Genomic DNA, 22,750 nt, shown 5'->3' with positions numbered 1-22,750 from the left:
GCCATGTGAAGGCCCTGGGAACACTCCGTGGGACAGAAAGGACAAGGCGGACTGGACAGTGATCCGAAATAGTGCGCGGCAATCCAGCCAGGTCAGTCTCCCAGCCCACTGCCCCATCACTCATCAGCCAGTAGTCAAGACGGGACCAGCTGTCATATGCGCTGGATATATGTGTGCCCGACATTGCGTCCGGGTGCCTATGCTGCCATACATCTAATAAACCCAAGTCTACCATTCCAGCCTTGATCGCAGGCGCTGCCCCGGGAGAGTGCCCCGCTTTGCCACTAGATTTATCTTTGAGCGTTTCCAAATGTGTATTTAGGTCACTGCCCCAAAGTATGATAGCGTCTGGGAATTCACGGATAGCGGCTATAATGCACTAGTACAGTGCAGGGTCATCAATGTTTGGACCATAGGTATTAACAGTAGTAACAAGCATGCCCAACAGTTTCCCTTGCAGAATTGCATTGTGCCCCTCTGTGTCGGTATACGTGTGGATTGCAGTAAATGGGAGACCCTCTCGACAAGGGTAAGGACACCTCGACTATAGGAAGAATACAAGGAGGCAACACCACAACCAGTCCAACAACTCCCCACCAACTTATCTGACATTTTTGTGAGGTGAGTTTCCTGTATGAGGGCAATACCAATGCCATGGCGGTCCAAGTGTGCCAGGACCTGATGAATCTTTTTTGGTTAATTCAGCCCCCGTACATTCCATGTCATGCATGAGACAGACATCACATCACTATACATAATTACAGCAACTCAGATCTGGGATATCACCAGCCCTTTGCGGCAAAATGGTTGTCCCCTCAAGTAAACAAGTACTGCTGTAAATGCCAGAACGGTCATATGTGCCAGAGGATCGAAAAACAAGAACAGACACGGGATCAAACTTTCCCACAACCACCCACCCGCCAATATCCCCCACCCACTTCAGCAACCCCTACCTGCCAAAGCCTTCCCGAACCTCCCAAAACAATTCCCAAGTTCGAAGCCAAGGGAGAAACCAGTCGCAGGGACCACCCATGAAGGGGGCGGGGCGCCTGAGCACAGTAACCCTCCCAGCTAGAACAGGAGGTGGCTAAGTCAACATTATACCATTGTGTTAATTATAACCGCACCATGCAAATACCAAGCCCTTAGCGCAAAATAAACATTTCCAACAGAATATCAGAGCTAACATGTTAACTGTGCATAGCAATTACGAACACATTGTTATATGAGGTCATTTCAAAGGTGTGATCCGCGGGCTAGGATGCAATATAGCAATAACACATTAACCAGCTTCAAGACTACACATGCGAAGCGCAGATCCTATCCTTTGTGCATGAAATCACTGCTTCCTTCAGCACCAGGACCTGCACCAGCTGAAGTTGAACCCCTGCATCTTGTGAGAGTTTTAGCAAAGGCCATCGCCTCCTTAAGCAGGTGAAAATCTTGCATTTCCCCTTGTTCTCTATGCGCAGTCTTGCGGGGTAAAGCATAGCATACAGGATTTTTGCTGTGATTAGGAGTTTCTTTACAGGCAGATACTCTCTCTGAGTCTCTTTAATCGCCATTATGAAATCAGGATAAAAGGCCAGATTGTTCCACCTGATGCCCTTTTCAAGTGCCAGCCGGAATACAGTGTCCCAATCTCTATAACTCAAAAGGCGGGCAATGATAGGTTGCGGAGGTGCACCCGGAAGTGGACGTGCAGCCAGTGAGCGAAGTGCCTGTTCCACTATCGGGACTGACGACAGCTGTTCCACCCCAAAGATCTCACGGAGCTGATTGTCCACATACGTTTCCAATTTTCCTGTATTTATGGATTCTGGTAGACCCGTAATGCGTACAATATTTTGACGCGATCTGGCTTCTAAATCTTCATTACTGGCCTGGATAACTGCCAAGATCTTCTCTATAGATGTTGCTTTATCCGTGACCTGCTGTAGCCCATCCTCCGCGTCTGATATACGGGTATCCGCCTCACCCAGACTTTGCGCGTGTTTATCCAGCTTTGCGGACATGTGGTCCATACGTAGATTCAGATGGTCAATCTTACCATCTATGGACTGGAGCCTCGTCTGCACCGCCAGTAGCGTTTTGTCAATGTTACAGAGTTGAGTGGTGGGAGTGTCCGTCTCAGAGTCAGAGGCTGTATGCTGAGGGGCCCGGCCGGACTTCCTTGGTTCAAACGTGAGCCTCGGCTGGCTGTGCTCAGATTCACCCATGATGATGTCACAGCCAACCTTGATCGGAGCAAGGCCCGGACACAAAAAAAAAAGGAGGCAAGACCTATTCTGGTTGGCGATATGACACAGAAAACTAATTAATGAGAAGGGGAAGGAGGAACTGCTGAGATTGTAAAACACTGTGACTGCCAATATGATCTCAAATCTTCATCAGCAGCCATACAGAAACAGCATGCCAGATCAGAAAAAAGAACTCCAGTTGTAAAGCCACCAGCACATAACCAGAAAATCGTCCCAGTTGCGAATTGGAGGGGGCACACAGCTACAGAAATCCAGAGCCCAGCCAGAAGACCACATTCCACGGGGTCCGGAAGTGTAAAGGAAGTATAAAGGATATCAGCCACTGGATCGCTGTCTCCTCCCGTAACCACATGGCGTCGCCAGCCATACCCAGTTTTTTATCAGCAGTGGTCTCCGACAATCAGCTAGAGGACTCCCATGCACTCCCACACAAAGCAACGCTTTGCAGAGAGGCAGGGACTCCGCTCTCACACCGATACCCTACAGCCCCGCAGCTGCGGATTTGGGTGGCACTGGCAGCCCCGGGCCACAGCCGCGAGCGGCGGAGGGCAACACGGCTCCTGCTCCCCCCGCACCAACAGGCCATGAGGTCGGCGAGTCAAGGGCGGCCTACACCCACAACCCGCCTCCACACCATGTCAGAAATGTTTTGGTTACGCTGTCCTCCACACCTTCCCAAGTGCGTTTTATGCGTTCTGCACTTGGCCGGCGGAGCTGCTCTACAGAGCGGCCATCTTGCTGTGCGCCCTCTAGCGCCCCCACGACATCTTCTGCAGCCTTGATCCGCTGAACTTGTCCTTCTCAGATATTTTTCTTCAACAAGTTTTCCTAGTCTGAAAGTAAGCACTGACTGGGCCCAATCCACTTCTTGTGTCCGAAGCACGGGCACTGGTTTTCACTAAAAACGTTTAAAATTCAGAACTCCACTTCTACTGATTGAATGTTTTTCATTTCCATGTCAAATAATTTATTAAAATGTACTCGTCTAAATTGATTTGGGATTCTTCTTGTGTTGTGTTTTCATTTTAATACTGTTTGTGTGCTGCATAAATACTTGCCACATTGCCTTTAAGTTAAGCCTGACTGCTTTTTGTGCTCCATTACCCAGGGTTAAGCAAGGGTTAATTTAATCACTTTTTGTTGCTCACCCTGTAAGGGACTGTGGCTATTGCTTGACCAGGGCTCACACTCCAGTCAACAAACAACCCAATTTCTCACACTCCTCATGACCAAACTCCAAGAAAAAGCAAGAGTCACCAACTATCGACTCACCTTTAAACCAGAAACCAGTCAAAGTCATGACTCCTACAAAGCTTAGACCCCATGTGAGAGACACTATTCATTGATGAAATTACAGTGTACAATGTAAGTGGGACAAACTTTATCACAAAATACATCAGTTCAGTTTCAGCTTACCAACACATTGATAAAAGATGGATTGTTTTGGGAATCCCATCAAATGTATACATGCAGTGAGTGAAATCAAGCCACTGCCCTTCTGTAATAATAAGGTTGCGGTAACCATGCTTTCTGTTAAAGCACATTTTATTATTGCACTTTTCAACATCCTTCATATCAAAAATAAATTGTGAGGGCTGCTAGAAGAAACTGGCTTCATTTACTATTAGAACAGAGAGAGTTAAAATCTAGCACACTAATTAAGATTAATAAAAAAAGGCTTTACTTATGAGAGAGCCCAATATCCCAGTAAAGAATTTCTTCACTTCATTTGTTCTTAGATCCTATAGACTAATAGTTATTATGAGGGTAATCTCAACCAGTAACAAAGGGGATTGTTTAGGTAGCTATAGGCTCTAATTACAGAAGACAGGAAATCTGCCTATTTTTTGGTGGGTACTTGCATCCATTGAACTCTAAATAGCACCCTCCACATGTACGATTCTTTAAAGCTAATATCAATTGTTTAAAAACATTTTCAAATAAGCCATTCATTTTATCAAAGACCAGCTTCTAATATTAATCTAACAAAGGTTTACCGAAATACAGATTAAACATTAGGCCATACACTTTTATTTTCCAAATTCTATGCTCCAAATTCGTTAGGATATCAACTACATGTTTTTGCTAATTTGCTAATGTCTATATCTGAGGAAGGGTTCTGTTGGAGCCTGGAAGCATGTACAAGTATATTTAATATTGAATATTGATATATAATTTGCAGTAAAAGGTATCACCATCAAGACACTCACAATATCTTCATTTTCATTTCACCAATTGAAATTAATTTTTTGTTTGCTGCGAAATAGTTATTTTCTGCCTTATTGTCCCAGATGCACAAGTTTAGCTGATGAAAAACAAATAAAAAGAAGTACACAAATACATTTTTATTATTAGTATTATATATTGTTGTTTTATCATCATTAATTTTATGATGGATATCCATAAGGTCTGGAACTTTAGTTATAATACATAATTATTTTTATCTTGGCTAAATACCAAAATGCTTATTTGGTATATTCCTAATTTTAAAATCCAGAAATATTTTTTTATGGTCGTCATAAATGTACAGAACAATAAGTGTAGATGTTATTCAAAAATTCCCACGTAGCAGAGGGCATTTTGAAATTTACTTTGACTGAATGTTATCGGTGCCTAAAACTACAGGCATTGATAAAACCATTAGGTTTCACAAGTGGAACCCATTGGCTATGTCACTGCAATTTTTTCCTTGATTGCTATAATTTGTGCGTGCACATATGTTCGTGCTTTCTTGGGATGCTTTTATTTTGTTTTGTGCCAAATCATTCAAATATGGCAGCCATGCATCCTTGATGGCTATTTTAAAATTATTTGTCTTAAAACAAACAAAAACTATTCCAAGATGGTTGCCTTGTATGCGAGGAAAAACATTTTGAACTAGTTTATCATTTGTTTTAAGAAAATAATTTCAAAGATGGTGGATGCCCATCCCTGCATGGTAGCCAACTTTGAATGATTTTGCTCAACACAAAAAAAAGCAATTCCAAGATGGCTACTTTGCATGCACACACAGAGGAGGCCATCTTGGAATGGTTTAAATGTCATTCAAAGTTGGCCACCCACTAATACAGCAGTAGGTGGCTATAAGAGCATCAGGTTGCTGAAGGCGCACGTTTGTGCAATGGGCGCTAATAAATTATTAAGAAAGCAAGGTTCCGAAAGGAAGGCTTAATGAGCATAAAGAGACTCACAGGTTAAGACAACGGGTCCTCTTGCACTACAATGGAAAGTTATGACATCAGCACTGGAAGGATACAACAAGAACATGGAGGAATGCCATCATATTAAGAGCAAGGAACTGAGAAAGCCAAGGAAGCTATTGAATCGTGAGCAATGGGGAGACACAAAGCCCACTCCACATACATTTTAGACAATGAAGATCTGTTTACCAATTGAGAGCTGTAGCTATATGTAGTTGTGATGTGACCTAAAATTGCCTTCTTTGGTCTCTTCCTTGCAAGTTTACATGCTCTATTTTATTCTTATCTGGCAATTACATAGCATACACTGGTCAGTGTATATGGCATTGCACCGCTTAAATTGTCCTTATCCTACTAAATAAAATGCATTTTTTACTTGCATGCTTGTCTTACATCAGCCAACCTACACATCATACATAATAACTCGTCACACCACCTGCTTTTTATGTCCTTATTCATTTGTTGTCATTTCATGTTTTTTTTGTCCATCCAGTTGTAGGTAGCCGAATTTGATTGTTGACGTAAAGTTTTTTCATCAATCACAAGACCTTTTTTCGAATTTAATACACGCTGCTTCTTTTCCCGCTGTACATGTTAAAAAGCATTTACAGCTTCAATACTTCATGTTCCCCATTTTGTTGACAGTAATTTCGATTAGATGGAAGAAATTAATCCAGTGCATTTCCTGTGCAATTAGCAATTCAGAATTAATCTGTCTTTTCCATAAGCACAAAGTAATAAACGAGATGAATTGGGAACCCTGATCCGCACTAATGGGTTCAGGATTAATTATTCAGATTTTTAAACTAGAAATTCAAATTTTGTTATTTGTAAGAGTCATAAATTGTAGATGCTGGTAAAGTGGACAACCACAACTTTAATTAGTTTATTGTTTATGTTAATAATATGCGTTGCATCCTAAAAATGATCACCACTTACCATAGGTTTGACGATACTTTAACATGGACATAGTGAATTGCAATTTTTACCCTCTAATACTATGCAGATAAAATGCTGGTAGCCCTGATAAGAAGATGCTGTTTTTAAAAATCTTGCAACCAGTAATGCAGGTCGGTTATAGGGTGCACCTTAGAGGGCTTCCAGTTGGGAATGGGGTTGCGATTTATAGGGATACTGCAAATTCTAAACTTTCACTTCATGTCTGTGAGAGCTAAATGCAGTATGTATATGTTACACATAAGTGAAAGAAGGAAACCCAATATCGCAGTGCCACAAACAGTGGAGCAAATGTATTTCTTCATTTCCCTGGTTGACATTTTGCAGGAGGTTTTTTCCCCCAGGATTTAAAGAGGACAGCAAAGAGGGAATATTTTGAACTGCAGGACAATCCGACAAAATCATTTGAAGTTCTGTGCAGTGGTCCTGTACTGTAGTGAGACATTAATTACAACATCTACCATAGCCATGTTTTGCTTCAGCATGGGCCACTGTTGAGGGTTAAGACTTAGATTTAGCAGACAGGTTACTCCATCACATTGTAACGGATTTCTCGCCCACCTTATTACAAGTGCCACAGGACATAAAGAACTTCTAACATGGTGGACAGATTAACCCTCACCTTGTGACAGAGTAACCCATCCACCAATCTCTAAGCATTCATGCCCAAGCACATGGTACATTAACAGAAGCAAAACAAAATTCCACTTTTCTTCTTTTGTGTTGTTGCAGACACCGCCATAATTTGAATGTCATTATTTTACATTTTACAGAGTCGGCTACAAAGTGAGCTTTTTAGTAAAGGGAGAAAATATTACCCTTATGGTACATTTTCTCTGTGGTGAATCCTGTTGATTTTTACCGGGGAAAAAGCCTGGTAAATATTGGTACAAAGCAAAGCTCCAAAATATGCGCGTTATTCTCCATTTTAAAGGTAGCCACTTGTTGTACTTGATAATTATGGCACCTTTTAAAGCAGATTTTTAAATATCGCCTTCCCAGCCTACTTGTAATGAGGGCCAAAGTAGTGAGCTATTTGCCATCCCCAATTTGTAATTCCAGACATTTGTTTTAAAACCATACATTTTTATTAGCCCCCTAGAGTACCTTCATATTTTAAAATCTTATACATAAATTCTGTTTTTTAAGTTACCCCATTAACAATACTAGGGTTTCTATTTGTGTCCAGCTATTTTTTTAGGAAATGTCTTCATGCAGTTTTTACAATTCACTTTGCAAGACCTCCAAATTATTTGAACGGCTTAAAAATAAATCTGTTTGTTCTTACATCCCATCACAGCTTTTCCTTTGGGAAGGAAGCATGTCGGGCAGCCTCATGCAGAGCAGGTTCACTACCAGGGCCGGACTGGGATCGCAAACCAGCCCTGGCAATTACATCCGTCTGGCCCCAGGGAGGAGTGGGGAATGGCAGGAACACTGCTGCTGCACTTTTGTTACAGGGGGCTGATTGTGCACTGCTGCAAAGCCTGCCCCCAGTAATAAAAACGGCTGCCACTGGACCAAAACTGGCCCCACCCTTCTGGCCTATCTGGGAAACACCCGGTGCCAGGGTCAGACTGGGAACAGAAACTGGCCCTAGAACACTGCTCAGCTGGCCCCCCTGGGGTGAGGGGGAGTGCAGCTGACTAGTTTGTGAGGGCTGGTTCAGACAATTTTATTACAGGGGGCTGATATTGCCGACCCTCGTAACAAAAACGGCCCCCAGGGGTCCAAAACCGGCCCCCACCCTAGTGGCCTACCAGGGAAACGCCCGGTGCCCGCTATGGCCAGTCTGGCCCTGTTCACTACTACCTGCTCTTCCAATGTGTTCCCAAATGGGAAACATATTTTTATTCTTAATAAAGTACCTGCCTCTTTAACCGACAGAAGCAGCATTACAAAATTGTTTCCCATTTGGGAAGACAGATTCAAGGATGATACTCTGTACTCCCCATAAATCCATAAAAGAGAAGGGACTTGAGATTACACCTTCCCTCGTTCTCCCACGGAATCTATATTACTCATTTATCGAGAATGACCTCTAACTTGGGGTAAATACATGATCAATCTCCCACTTTAAGATGGGCCTTTTGATTCCACATGGGTCAGGGGAAAAGAAGACAGAGAGAAAGATAAAGGAAAAAGGGGGGCAGTACAGGAATCAACAGGAGAGAAAGAGAAACTCTTGGGGAATCCCAAAAGGTTGTAAATACTGCCCTCACCCACTCAATGAGTGGCATGCTTCATAATAGGGCTGCTCATGCACCCTGTCGCAAATCAACGTACAGGGTGGAGTGCAAGGAATTTTTATTTTTTAAGAAAAGGAAGAGTTCCAAAAGTAGGGATCCTTATTGCAGAGAAGAAAATTATTAAAACTGTCTAAGTGGGCAACCAAGACCTTTATTATGGGTCCCACTTGGCAGGATTAAAAAAAGTTATTAAGGGTATAATAGAAAAGCAACGTCACCATTACACTATCTACTGTATCAACATGTTTCTGTCATAGATTGCCGCCCGGTAGGGTCGTTGGCATTCATCAGGATACAGATCCCTAAAAAATGTCTTAAAAACGTTCCCTCCTAGTCTAATCACTAGCTGATAGGGGACCTATCGGTGGCAATACTTGCCCTTTGTAGACACACATCGTCTGCATACCCGAGTTCCTTCAATGATGCTCCAAAGCCTGGGGTAGAGTGGGGACACCCGTCCTATAGTCACACTTTCGTCAAGGTACAGATGTTTTCGACTGTGCTACTCTGCTCCCTCTGACTCTGTACTCCCTCACTGGCTGTCACCATAATATTCACAGCCATCTACGGTGATGTGTAAAGTGTGACTTGTCTTACCAGTATTACTGTGGCATGTCGTTTTCAAATCCCTGTTAATGGGCAATTTACAATGTGACCTATTAGTACATGGTTTGCATCACAAATACCCATTTGCAAAACATCAGGTCCCAGGTCCTTTCATTGCATATTGCCACATAAACTGTGGTATAGCCACAATCTCCTTTTTTTACCTCGTGCTTTCAGTAGAAAATTACATTTTGATATCACCAACCATCCCAACTGGAAATAGGTGATTTAGGACAACTGTAGATATAGATAACAGCTGATGGGATAATGCTTCGAAAAGTGAAGAGAAGTTGGGGCAGCCCCAGAATGTGTCGTTGGAGTATTGTGCCTGTGAGCACCTTGTCACCAGATTCTCATGACAATCTGAAAGGGCCAAATACAGCAAACTTTGCCTTGGTGTAATGGGATTGAAACTCCATGATCTGCATGTGTACCTTTGTTTCAATAACAAATTGATTCAGCCGATCAGTTTCGTCAGGCACATCCCACAGCACGGGCCTGCTGGTCCCTATAATTAGTCCACAGAATAATAGCCGCCCTGTCTTGCTGCAAGGTGTTCTACTTGTGTTTCACAATGGACATTTGTGCGCACTTTATAGCCAGGAGTGGCACTTGCACACGAACACAACAAATGATCCAGCTGCCAGGTCACTTTGAGTTAGTTCAATAAAGTCCATTTACGTCTGTCACGCGTATTCCTACACATGTTCAACTATAGAGTTAAAGACACATGGTTTATAAAACATAATTTGATCTGAATTAGATATAATACTACTTCGATTGTACGTATAGGTTTACATTTTTAGTACAGAAGGTTTTTTAAACATTAGCATGAAATAATTTAACATAGGGAATACACAACTTGAAGTCACATTGTGAGTTAATGTGTTTTTCCTTCGTTTTTAGTTGGATTAATTCAACGATTCCTGATATTGCAAGTTCATGTGCCTCTCGGACAAGACTTTTCCGCAGAATTACTGTAAGATTATATATTTTTATTTCTTATATAGCATATGTTTTGTCCATTTGATAGTTGTTTTTTTTAATTGGTGTGACCTAGCGTTCTCTTGTACATATGAAATAGATCCAAACGGTTTCACTGCAAACCTTCGAAATAAACATCATGTGTATGTACAAAAATGGAGGTTTTCACATCACCACAACAGCATCAAAATAAACTGGTGCTGCCTTGGAGAGGAATGCTGTATTACTCAAAGAATGCAAGGACTAAGTAGTTTGCTATTTGGTTAAAATGTTACGATCACCCCTTTTCACTTAATTGGAGATGGACACGTATGAGTAATTTTTCAGTATATTGTTCGTCTCGCTTGAGTTTGGTGTGTTGCTTTTTTAGCACTGTGACCTTTTGCGGTGTATGCTCTAAGGCTGCCAGTGATGCCATGGTGACTTTTAGCTACAGCAGTTTTGTCAGCTGGTGAACTTTACTTATTCATTGAAGTTTGCAATTTTCCATGGAGCCAGAACGAAAGAAGTTGATACATTACGAGCCCTAAAATATAGGGCAGTTGATTAATTTGATTTCATAGCACTTGTTTATTTAATCATCAAATAAAGGAGGGATTCGTCTTGTGCTTGTATTAACTGGAAAATAACTGAAACACTTATGGGTATTCTCTGTGCCTTGCCGTGCTTTAGTCAACATATCTGGATTTAATGTATGGTCTCCATATGCACAATATGACACCAAGTCCATATAGTTGGAAAAACAAACACACAAAGGGTGACAGGGGTATGCTTGCAGTAGTCTAGCTACTGGTAATCGCTTGGGGTAGAAACAGGGGTGGTGGGGGGCTTCTGCACCCCCAAAAACACCATGATGGATGGAGTTCAGAAAGTGAATGAGAAAAATGCCTTTGAATTATGTTTTTATCCTGACTACTTATTGCAACCCATGTTTTTTCTGCCCACTATTGCACCTCAGATTAGACCTAGCCATATGCAAATTAGCGAAGGTCCTGTCCCAGTAGGAACAGTCTGAGGTTCCGTGACAATCATAGCGATGTTTTCGACTCGTTCGAATATGGACGAGTTTGGTATCTATGGACCGCAAATGACGAGTTTAGTGGGTGTACGCGTTTTCGCTACACTGACCTGAACCGTTCGTCTTATTCGTGGGTTTCTTCATCTGAACCCACGGATTCCATTTTAGATACAGCATCCATTTTGTTTCTCAAGTAGCCAGCGAACGGACACTGTCCGCTTCGTGACCCTGGGATTCCCAAGCTCTTGCGGAAGACACGTGTTCCTTTGAGGGTGTCTTTATGATGAGGGGGATGACACTGCAAAGGCAGATGGCCCCGCTCGAGGCTCATCTTGCCGTGCCGGTCTATTGTTTCAGCCGTGCATGCATAAGACACGAATCCTTTGATCCTGCAATCGTGTTTCCGATATTGCCCCCTACACTCTTTTGTTAGCTGTTTCTGTCTTCCTTGCACCTGTTTCTGTCTCTTCCTTAAACTCGTTTACAGCCTGAATGGAATGTATTTAATGGTGGGATAACGTACTTTTACAGTTGGGAACCGGCGATGCTACTGTAATTATGTTCCGGGACCCTGAATACATGAAAACGACCCTTTTGAAGTTTACTGTGGGAACTGAGTTGTAACCTTTTGTTCGCCATGTTGTGCTATGACTAAAAACTGTATAAAAGGAGCGATCCACTGTTGCAATTTGAAGCAGTCTCCTAGAACCTACATACGTTGTACTTCTTGTGACTTCTGTGTTCCCTGCAGTAAATAAACCTCGATCTTTGACGCCGAAGGAAGTGTGCCGTGTCTCTGTAATTTGTACACCGAACAGGTAACCCACGAAGGTTTCAGGTGTTGTCCCCTGGCACCGCTGGGCTTTAGAATAGCCCAGTCTTTCAGTTGGCGCCCAACGTGGGGCGACATCAGCGGTACCGGTCCAAAGCTCGACTATCGTGAGGAACTTCGTGTGAAATCTCCAAGGGAAGGTGCACCCCGCTTCATCGATCCTGTTGTCGAAATAAGTGGCCCGAAGACTTTTCCCGCGAAGATCCCCGCCTCCTGACGGCTGCGACGGACTGATGCCCTGACTGTCGACCTGTTTTGGCGCCTGGCGTAGTCCTTTGTACACGGCGAGACGATTGACGGGCCTTCCTGGTGACGCCATTGCTCTTTCAGTTAAGTATTTGTGGGTCGCTCCCAGAGTCCTTGGTTGTTGTTGTAACTTGGTTACTTGCATGGTTCCATTGCATTTGTGGTTCTTAGTTGTTGGTTCTTAGTTGTTGGGTTTTATTTGACGATTGCAATTGCCAAAAACCAAGGGTTTTGCATTTTTGCGACGATATTGTAAATCGATAACCCTTGAAGTTTGTGAAACTCGGTTAGTGTGCACGATGCCTGGCCGTAGTACTTTGTTTAGTTGCTTTAAATGTTGCGGTGCGGATTTCCCGATTGGAGAACTCCTGTCCGATACCTCCAGTTGGAACTCCGATCTATGAGCTCTATAGTCACCACGGAGTGGGTCCTATCGTGTATAATGATTATTGGATCCGCTACACCAAAGATGATGGTGTCCTTAGTTGGCCACCCCATGGTAGTTTCGAAACAGCAATTTTGGATAATCTCGAAGCAAAATTGTTTAAAAGGAAATCTAGGCCGGCCATGTTTGATTCCTTTCGGTTATGGCGCAAAGAGTCCAAGCAGAAAGAAATTAAACAGATTAAGAAAAATAAGAGAGAAGGTATCGTTACGATGATGAGAAATGCAGAGCAGTTTCAGCGAGACAAAGAAGAGAAGGAAAAGGAAGTTTTTGCTAGACTGCAACATATGGCGGTGGATAAGTGTTATCCCGTTTTACCGTCGAGTACTGATAAGAAGGGAGAGGAAGCGGTAGAGGACCCTTTGTTGTCCTATCTACTGAAATCACCACCTCCATACACACAGGATACTACAGCCCCTGTGGTTCCTCCTGTTCCTCAACCTATCGTTCCGGCAGCTGCTGGTCAGCCTGTCGCTGGTCCTGTTCTTCCGAATCCTCTTGTTCCTCAAGTCGTCCCTATTCCCTTACCTGCCCCTCTTCCTACTGCTCCACTGCCTATACCTTCTCAGTTTGCTGTTCCCACTACTACTGCTCCTACTGCTCCTACTGCTCCTGTGTTTAGTCCTCATGTTGTTGCCCCTGTACTTCTCTCCTCTTCTCCTTCTGTCCGTAGTCGTATACCTAATGCTGTTGCCAATCTTTACTCTCCATTTGGACCGATCCTTGGGTCCGATGTTTCTGATGTCCCTCAACGACGAAGTCAAATTCCTGGTGGTAGGGAAAGTGATACGTTAATAAAAATGGCGCGTAATTGGATTAGGTATCCCATTAAACACACCCCGCGCATGGTTTATGAGACGTTCTCTCAATTCAATGAGCCCACTCAGAGATTCGTGTTTGAGGAAATGTGTAAGTCCCTAAAAGAGGTATGGGATAATGATGAGGTAGACAATGTACCGTCTGAAATGACTGAACTCCAGAATCAGTTTTCGAGCGGTATGATTGTGGGTAGTAATGTTCGACGTGATGTAGAGCGTCTCCTGTCTTTTCGATCTACAGTACTACCTCGAGCATTGTTTAAGGACGAAACTGAGGAGTGGATGGCAACACCTGGTCAGTTTCCCATGCAAGAAGTTCCCCCAGTATGGATGCCAGGTGATGCGCAGGCTAATCCTATTATTTTACCACACTTCCAAAGAGTTTGGATACACCTCCCATGGAAGCGATCGGAAGTTTTGCAGGTGAAGCAAACTTTGCCCAACCCCCGTAAAAATCCTGCTGGTTATTATAAAGAGTTATCCCAATTAGTGGATGCTACTATTATGAATCTTGCCGATATTTTGACATGCTGTTCGGTAACGTAGTACCTCAACCAATTTGGGCAAAAATCCGTCAAGAGAATCACGTAGCCGAGTTAGGCGGTGATTGGGCTGCTCTTGCGGCAGCCGACGGGCGACAAATTGGCGGGGCTAAGCCTGAACAGCTTATTACTGATCTGCCCCAGAGGATAATCACACTTATGAAGACACTTATGCCAGCAATGAAAGTTAATTGGGATAAACTGTCTGCGTGTAAGCAAAAGAAGGACGAGAGTGTCTCCGATTTCTTTGCGAGATTTGAAGAGGCATTCATCGATCACAGTGGTCAGGATATGAGCACTGAGGGAGATCAGCGATTGTTCGTAGATAAATTTGTATCGAATTTGTTGCCTGAACTTAGCAACAAATTGAAAAATTCCGAAAGTTCGTGGGCTGTTTCTACCTCTGCTCAGATATTGGCCACGGTTCAATATTACGAAAATAGGGAGAAGGAAGAAAGTGATCGTGCGGATAAGAAAACAAAGGATCTTAAAACGAAAGTTCTGTTACAGCAAGCGTATCCTCCGCGTTCGAATCACAATGACTCTCAGCAGCAAAATAGATCGCAATCACAGTCTTCTAGGTCGCAGTCGCGTAATGACTCTTCCACACCGAGATCTATGCTTGGTTATAATCAATGCGCATACTGTAGAGAGGAGGGCCATTTGAAGTTTAATTGTCCGGCTTTGCGCGACCGAAATAATAGTGGTTCGGCTCGAGGAGGTCGTAGTGGTCCTCAACAGGCTTCACGTGGTAGAGGTCGTGGTGTTACTCAAAATCAGAATGAGCGTTCTGATAATTCATCAGATTCTAACAATTGCTTTGATCAGCGTGGTTCATCGTCAGGTAGATCTGCACAGTATCATGTGGATGACTGTTACGTCGAGCATGATATTGATGATGGTAATTACTAGGACAGCCATAGACAAAGAGAGGGAGTAGTATCAGTTCCGGTTGATCAGAGAGGGCCTTACGTCGCAGTTGCCACATCGGGCGTAGTTGAGCCTTTTCTGTTGGACACTGGTGCAGCGAAAAGTTCCATTATGCATTTGAAACTCCCTGGCGCACCTTTGTCTGGCTTAACGAATGTTTCCGTTGGATTCTCTGGCGCCCCCGTTAGCAATCCGGTTTCTAGCCCTTTGCCCCTCACAATTGGGCCTCGTGAGCTGGAAGCTCCTTTGATTTTGACTACTGGTTGTGGTGAGAATCTTTTGGGCCTGGATTTGCTGAAACGCTTATATGCGACCCTGTACTGTTCTCCTGCGGGAGTGGAGCTTACTTTGGGTCAGAGAGTGATCTCTCCTATGTATTTGTCAACTGATAAGCTCCCACCGGAATTGAGTTCTCTTCCTAAATCTTTGTGGGCAACAGGTCCCAATGATGTGGGCCTGCTGGATATTTCACCTTATGTTGTCCAATTGAAATCGAATGTACGATTACCGCGTATTCCCCAGTATCGTATCTCTCTCGATGGTGAACGAGCACTGTTAGCGATCATCTATGACTTGATCGAGAAAGACGTTATCGAGGAAACTCGGGAAAACGTGTGTAATAGTCCTGTGTTACCTATTTTGAAACGAACTGATCCATCCAAGCCTCCTGTGTACCGTTTTGTTATTGATTTACGGGAGGTGAACAAAATTGTGATTCCACAATTTCCTGTGGTGCCTGACATTACGGCTCTACTGACTCTGATTCCAGCATCTGCTTCTTGGTTCTCAGTGATCGATCTGAAGAATGCTTTCTTTAGCATTCCGATTGCTGAGGAAAGCAGAGATCTCTTCGGTTTCTCATTAGGAGGTCGCAGCTTTAGATTTAAACGCGCTCCTCAGGGCTACTGTGAGAGTCCATCGATATACAGCCAAGCCCTGAAGAGTCAACTTGATGCGTTTGTGTTACCGGCTGGAGCGGCTTTGATCCAGTATGTTGATGACTTGTTAGTGGCTGCTGACACTAAAGAGATTTGCAAAACTGCTACAGTATCGCTGTTACAGCATCTCTGTGACTTACATCACAAGGTGTCACCTTCTAAACTGCAATATTGTTGTCAAGAAGTAACCTATCTAGATCACTTATTGTCAAAGGAGGGAAGAAGGTTGACCCCAGAACGAATTGCAGAGATCGCTCGAATGACTGTGCCAACAACTCAGAGAGATGTGCGTGCCTTTCTAGGTATCACGTCATACTGCAGACAATGGATTCCAAATTTTTCATTGCTAGCGAAGCCATTGGTAGCCCTCACGTGCAAGGATGTTCCGACTCCTTTGCCATGGACTGAAGAGTGTCAGAAAAGTTTTTCTGAACTGCGTGATGCGTTGTGTTCGGCTCCTGTGTTAGGTACTCCTGACTACAGTAAGCCGTTTACACTATACGTTCACGAGAGAGAGGGTTGTGCGTTGAGTGTCTTGACGCAACAATTTGGTGGTAAGCAGCGTCCATGTGCATATTTTTCCTCGACCTTGGACCCAGTAGCTAGAGCATTGCCGAGTTGTCTAAGAGCGACAGCGGCAGCTGCGGTGTCCATCCGGCAATCTGCAGGACTGGTCATGGATAATATGCTTACGGTGATGGTTCCGCATGCAGTTGACACTCTCTTGAATCGTACAAAGACTCAACACTTGACGAGCGCAAGGTTGTCCGGTTATGAGTTGACGCTTTTGGAAAGTCATATACAAATAAAGCGCTGTAATGTACTAAACCCGGCGACGTTGTTGCCAACTCATATGGAATCAGATGATGTACCACCACATGATTGCTATTTGCGAACTGAGGACGAAACGAAGGGTCGTGTTGACCTAAAAAACACTCCATTGGCAGATCCCGATGGTACTTTGTATGTTGATGGTTCGTGTTTCAAGTTGCCGAATGGTGATGTGACGACTGCGTATGCTGTAGTGACGTTGAGTACGGTTGTGGAAACTGCAAGATTGAGTCAGAATTCCGCGCAAGCGGCAGAGTTGATTGCGCTGACGAGAGAGTGTGTTTTGTCTAAGGGAAAGCGAGTGAATGTGTTTACAGATAGTCAGTATGCATTTGGCGTTGCACATAGCTTTGGTCGTTTGTGGAGAGAAAGAGGATTTATGACATCGCATGGCACGAAGATCCAACACGGACAGCTCGTGAACGATCTTTTGGACGCACTTACATTGCCTAAGCAGGTGGCGATTATTAAATGCTGCGCGCACCGAAAGGTTACGGATGATGTTGGTCGTGGTAACGCGTTAGCGGATGAGATTGCTAAAGAGACAGCTAAAAATCTTGCAACCCGAATGTATGTTACGATTTCAGTAAGGTGGCCTGCAGAGACTGGTATGTGTGAGGACACTGTTGAGAGTGTGAAAGCGATTCAGAATGAGGCCACCGAAACTGAAAAGACTAAGTGGAAAGAGAGCACAGGAAAGATAGATGCGCACGGATGTTGGATTGATTTGTCGGAAAGTCAGAAGTGGATGTTGCCGGATGCATATGTGCTAGCCGTTGTGACTATGGCGCACGGCTTGTCACATATTAGCGCGAAAGGCATATGCAAGTTGCTGTCCCCTGTATGGAAGAATGATGGTATCGCTAAGTGTGCCGAGAGAGTGGTTAAGAATTGTATGGTATGTATGATGTACAATCCCGGTAAGGGCACCCCCACTCCACCTGGCCATTTTGCTCCTCCTACATGTCCCTTTGAGGTTATCCAATTGGACTTCATCCATATGGAGAGATGTAATAACCTGAAGTACGTTTTAGTTGTGGTTTGCACGTTCTCCAGATGGATCGAGGCCTATCCTCTTAAAGATAATACTGCCCTGTCCACAGCGAAAGTCCTACTGAAGGAATACTTTCCTCGGTATGGAATGCCACGGATTGTATGGTCAGATAACGGAAGTGAGTTTGTGGGGAGTGTGATGCAGAGTGTGTGTAAGGGCCTTGGAATTCAACAAAAATTCCATAGTGCCAATCATCCCCAGTCAGCGGGTTTAGTTGAAGGGTACAATGGTACTCTGAAACTGAAACTCGCTAAGATTCAAGCTACGACTGGTCTGTCATGGCCTGATGCCTTGCCTCTGGCTCTCTTGTCGACCAGGGCGACTGTACACTCTCGAGTAGGGCTTAGCCCATATGAGATTGTGTTCGGCCGTCCTGCGAACATTTGGGGAGTCCCGAGGCCTAGGGCCTTTGATAGTCTTGAGTACCCAATGTTAATTGATTATCTTCATGATCTGACTGCTAAACTGAGGTTAATTCATCAACAGGTTTTTGAAACCCAACCGCACAGAATGAGGGTCCTGGACATCGGCTCCAACCTGGTGACTGGGTGGTCACCCGTAATTTCGTCAGGAAGCGCAATTTGGAGCCGAGATTCGTGGGCCCGTTCCAGGTCCTCCTTGCCACAAGAACAGCAGTTCTTCTGGAAGGCCTGAAAAATTGGGTGCATGCCACCCACACCAAAAAGGTGCCTATTCCTTTACCAGTGGATTCTTGGGTGAGGACAGGAATCGCCGCAACGGAGACCGAGACCCCAATAAAATTTGTGCCGTTTAGTGATGCCCAACTTGTAGGAGACACTTCATTGCAGTCAGATACATTTGTTGAACCTTCATCATTGGAGAACTCGAGGCTTGAACTGTCATCTGATCGACAGGACTCTGTTCCGCAACCTGAATAATTATTCGAAGAGCAGACTCGTCCTGGAAGAAGCAGATATTTTCTTCGTTCTCATAACAAAGACTAATAAAATCTTTTTGTTTTCCTTTTGAACTCGCAATATTCCCTTACTGTTGCCACAAACATTTTGAACAATTGCATCCTCTATTAATTCTTGAGTTCTTTTCCACGTATGTTTTTCCACAGCTAGGAGATTTACATTAAAATTGAATGTTTGATTAAAGAAAACCTTTCATCCGGGTTGACCGTAGGGCCGTGCGGGTACTTCCTTCTGTTTAGCAGGTTCCTGACACTAGGTCTGTACTTTTGTCGATTCCTGGGAACTCCTGGGAATTGATAATCGCTACTCAGAACGAAGTGCGTCAAGAACGTTGCGGACGGTTTTTAGAGGATGGAATTCTCAAAGTTGTCGGAAGTGGAGAAGACTTTAGCGCAAAGATCTAAACTGCATAGGGTTGTACGAACGAAATGCTTTCTGTTTCAGGTATTCCTGCTGTTTCTGACTGTTTCCATGTTATTAGTGGGTGGAGTGTACCTTGGAATACAGTTGTTATTGCCTTCTGCTTTACCTACTCCTTCTTCTGAACCGAAATCTATTCCCACTGTTTCTCCACATTCCTTTCACCCTCTGCCCCAACACGAACAGGTTAGACGTGCGGAATTCATGAATAACTCCTTTGTCCAGCTTCTTCATCAACATCAGTTGGTGATGAACACTACTAACTGTTGGGTGTGTGGGTTAATGCCACGTACCATGGATAGGGGAATTCCGTATTTGGTTCTTCCTTATAGTTCCCAGGGGTCAGCTCGAGCATTCCAAACTATGTTTCGTAGCGCACTAGATTCCTACCCCCTTCAAGAGCCACGCACTGTAGATCATGGTCCCGGCCCGTACCACAAGCCTTTGGCAAGAGCGATTGCTGACTTAGATAGAGATATTTTTGAGGCATCGCTTATTCCAGAGGAAGAGGTGCGAGCATACAAGGATCTAAGTGAGGCTGAGTATAGCATGTCAGTGGGTGATAGACAGCTTAAAAGCTCATCTCCGATCTGGATCGTACCCCATCTCGGTAATTTCTGCTTGAAAGGTCTTGGCCGAAGTCCGTGAGCTCAACTTGGGAGGAGTGCCTGTACTGAAACGTACGTGTTACCAACACTCTCTTCCCCTGTTCTTTTGACTGCCACAGGTACATACTTTGTATGTTATGACCGCGCATATACATGGTTGCCTCTTGACTTCTCGGCACCTGTTATATTGCGAATCTGTTGCCACCGACCTTCACAGTTGCCTCGGACTATCACAAGACTAGAGTTGTGAGAGGCGTTATTAGCGAAGAGGACACTGCCGGTCAAGAAGCAGTAGACTTCTTCAAGGGTTTCCTGACGTTTTGGGGACCTATGATCAATAGTAGGAACCTGAGACAGTTGACTCGTGTGGTAGAATCGACTGCTTATATAACTGCTAGTGCTCTTGGTAATCTGACAGCAGAGCTTCAGGCGGATAGGCTTATGACGTTGCAAAATCGTATGGTTTTAGACGTTGTTCTTGCAGATAGAGGTGGTGTATGTAAGGTGATCCATTCGAGTTGCTGCATTTTCATCCCTGATAACGCTCCAACTGTCTATCAAGCCATCTCGAAGTTGCATAAGATCTCCGAGTCCATACACGTGGACGTAGGTGATTGGACGCTACTAGGATGGTTTTGGGGCCTGATGTCGACGTGGGGTTGGAAGATTCTGATGATCATTGGGGTTGTTGTAGCATTTCTGTTCACGTGTTGTCTTTGTGTACAGTGTGGGCCTGCCTTATGTAGCCTTTGTGCTACGACGTGTATAAGACGGCCATCTGTTACCAAGGAAGCATTGCTGGATAGAATGATGTTGCAGCAACATCTGAATGATCTGATGAATATCGAGATCGATTCCGATATCGACTAGTGCTTGCCTACATGAGGGCAAAAGGAGCGTCTGAGGTTCCGTGACAATCATAGCGATGTTTTCGACTCGTTCGAATATGGACGAGTTTGGTATCTATGGACCGCAAATGACGAGTTTAGTGGGTGTACGCGTTTACGCTACACTGACCTGAACCGTTCGTCTTATTCATGGGTTTCTTCATCTGAACCCACGGGTTCCATTTTAGATACAGCATCCATTTTGTTTCTTGCCCTCAAGTAGCCAGCGAACGGACACTGTCCGCTTCGTGACCCTGGGATTCCCAAGCTCTTGCGGAAGACACGTGTTCCTTTGAGGGTGTCTTTATGATGAGGGGGATGACACTGCAAAGGCAGATGGCCCCGCTCGAGGCTCATCTTGCCGTGCCGGTCTATTGTTTCAGCCGTGCATGCATAAGACACGAATCCTTTGATCCTGCAATCGTGTTTCCGATATTGCCCCCTACACTCTTTTGTTAGCTGTTTCTGTCTTCCTTGCACCTGTTTCTGTCTCTTCCTTAAACTCGTTTACAGCCTGAATGGAATCTATTTAATGATGGGATAACGTACTTTTACAGTTTGGAACCGGCGGTGCTACTCTAATTATGTTCCGGGACCCTGAATACATGAAAGTGACCCTTTTGAAGTTTACTGTGGGAACTGAGTTGTAACCTTTTGTTCGCCATGTTGTGCTATGACTAAAAACTGTATAAAAGGAGCGATCCACTGTTGCAATTTGAAGCAGTCTCCTAGAACCTACATATACGTTGTACTTCTTGTGACTTCTGTGTTCCCTGCAGTAAATAAACCTCGATCTTTGACGCCGAAGGAAGTGTCCCGTGTCTCTGAAATTTGTACGCCGGAACAGGTAACCCACAAAGGTTTCAGGTGTTGTCCCCTGGCACCGCTGGGCTTTAGAATAGCCCAGTCCTTCAAGTCTGGCCAGAACTGCCAAGCCAGGTCCTCTCTGAACTGGAAAACAAACAACCCAAGACTGATTTTGGCGTAGTTGGGACTCTTCAGTTGAGTGCAGATTGGTTCTAGTGCCAAGCTGAGCACAGGACCCACATTTGGCATACCCATGGCCATTATATAACACACATGAAATTTGATGGGAGGAATGCTTTCAAATAATCTAACCACTAGTATTCTCTCAAGGTAGCTTTCCAGCCCATGGTTTTATTGCCAACTATGCCACCATAGATTAGATCCAGCCCTATCCAATTAGACATAGTCCTGCTCCAAAAGAAACAGTCCAGCCCGAACTCCCAAGCCAGGCCCTCTCTGGTCGGAATACAAGTAACTCAAGACCGGATTAGTTCTAGTTGGGCCTCTTCTCAGTTGGGTGAAACTTGGTTCCAGTAGCCCAGTGATCACAAGACACACATCTGGGCATACCCCTGGCAACTTATGGCATTACATCAAGCAGTCCAATGGTGATGGGAGAAATTGTGCTTGGATAGTTTGTGTTGTGATTCAGAGAGGACCTAATTATTGTTTATTCTGTGCTCCCCATCTATAACAGCCCTTCTTCTAGGCAATACATGTATTATAAGATGTGTTTTATAAAACCCAGCTCTAATATATGATCTTAGGTCTATTAAGTCTATTAAGTCAAGATATTCTCGCAACCATTGGTGTTTGTCTGGCTCCCCAAGTATTCTCCCGAATATTGAAAATGTAACTGGACTATGCTCAGATGTTGAATAGTGGTGGACACAAGGGAGCGTCCAGTGCCATTCCACATGTTTTTCTGCAAGAAGTTGAAATAAGAGATCAAATCCACAGCGCTTGACTGCGATGAGTGATGGATTAATGTGCTGTTTCTATTACCCCTTACTCTTTTTATATCCTTTGAGGATAAGAGTGTGGTCCATGTTAATAAAAGCCACTGAGAGATAGATCACGAGGTTTATGGGCTGATTGCTTCTTCTGTCAAAGAGTCATGAGGTATTTCACCTTGAGGTCCATCAGAGTAGTTTATTTCTCCTCCGTTTCCTCAAAGCC

The 22,750-nt window shown here is 44.1% G+C and overlaps 1 protein-coding gene across 1 annotated transcript in view; it reads left to right on the top strand.

The window, feature by feature from the left end:
* CFAP20DC (CFAP20 domain containing) overlaps positions 1-22,750 on the top strand; it is a 1,688,800-nt gene that overhangs the window by 186,293 nt on the left and 1,479,757 nt on the right. The window contains exon 5 of the mRNA XM_086939066.1: positions 10,180-10,252. Within this exon, the coding sequence (XP_086795192.1) occupies positions 10,180-10,252 (73 nt within the window). The remainder of the gene's footprint in view (positions 1-10,179; positions 10,253-22,750) is intronic.

Source organism: Lissotriton vulgaris, chromosome 9, assembly GCF_964263255.1.
Source record: "Lissotriton vulgaris chromosome 9, aLisVul1.2, whole genome shotgun sequence".
Taxonomy (NCBI): Eukaryota; Metazoa; Chordata; class Amphibia; order Caudata; family Salamandridae; genus Lissotriton; species Lissotriton vulgaris.
This window is presented reverse-complemented; position numbering and strand designations above follow the sequence as displayed.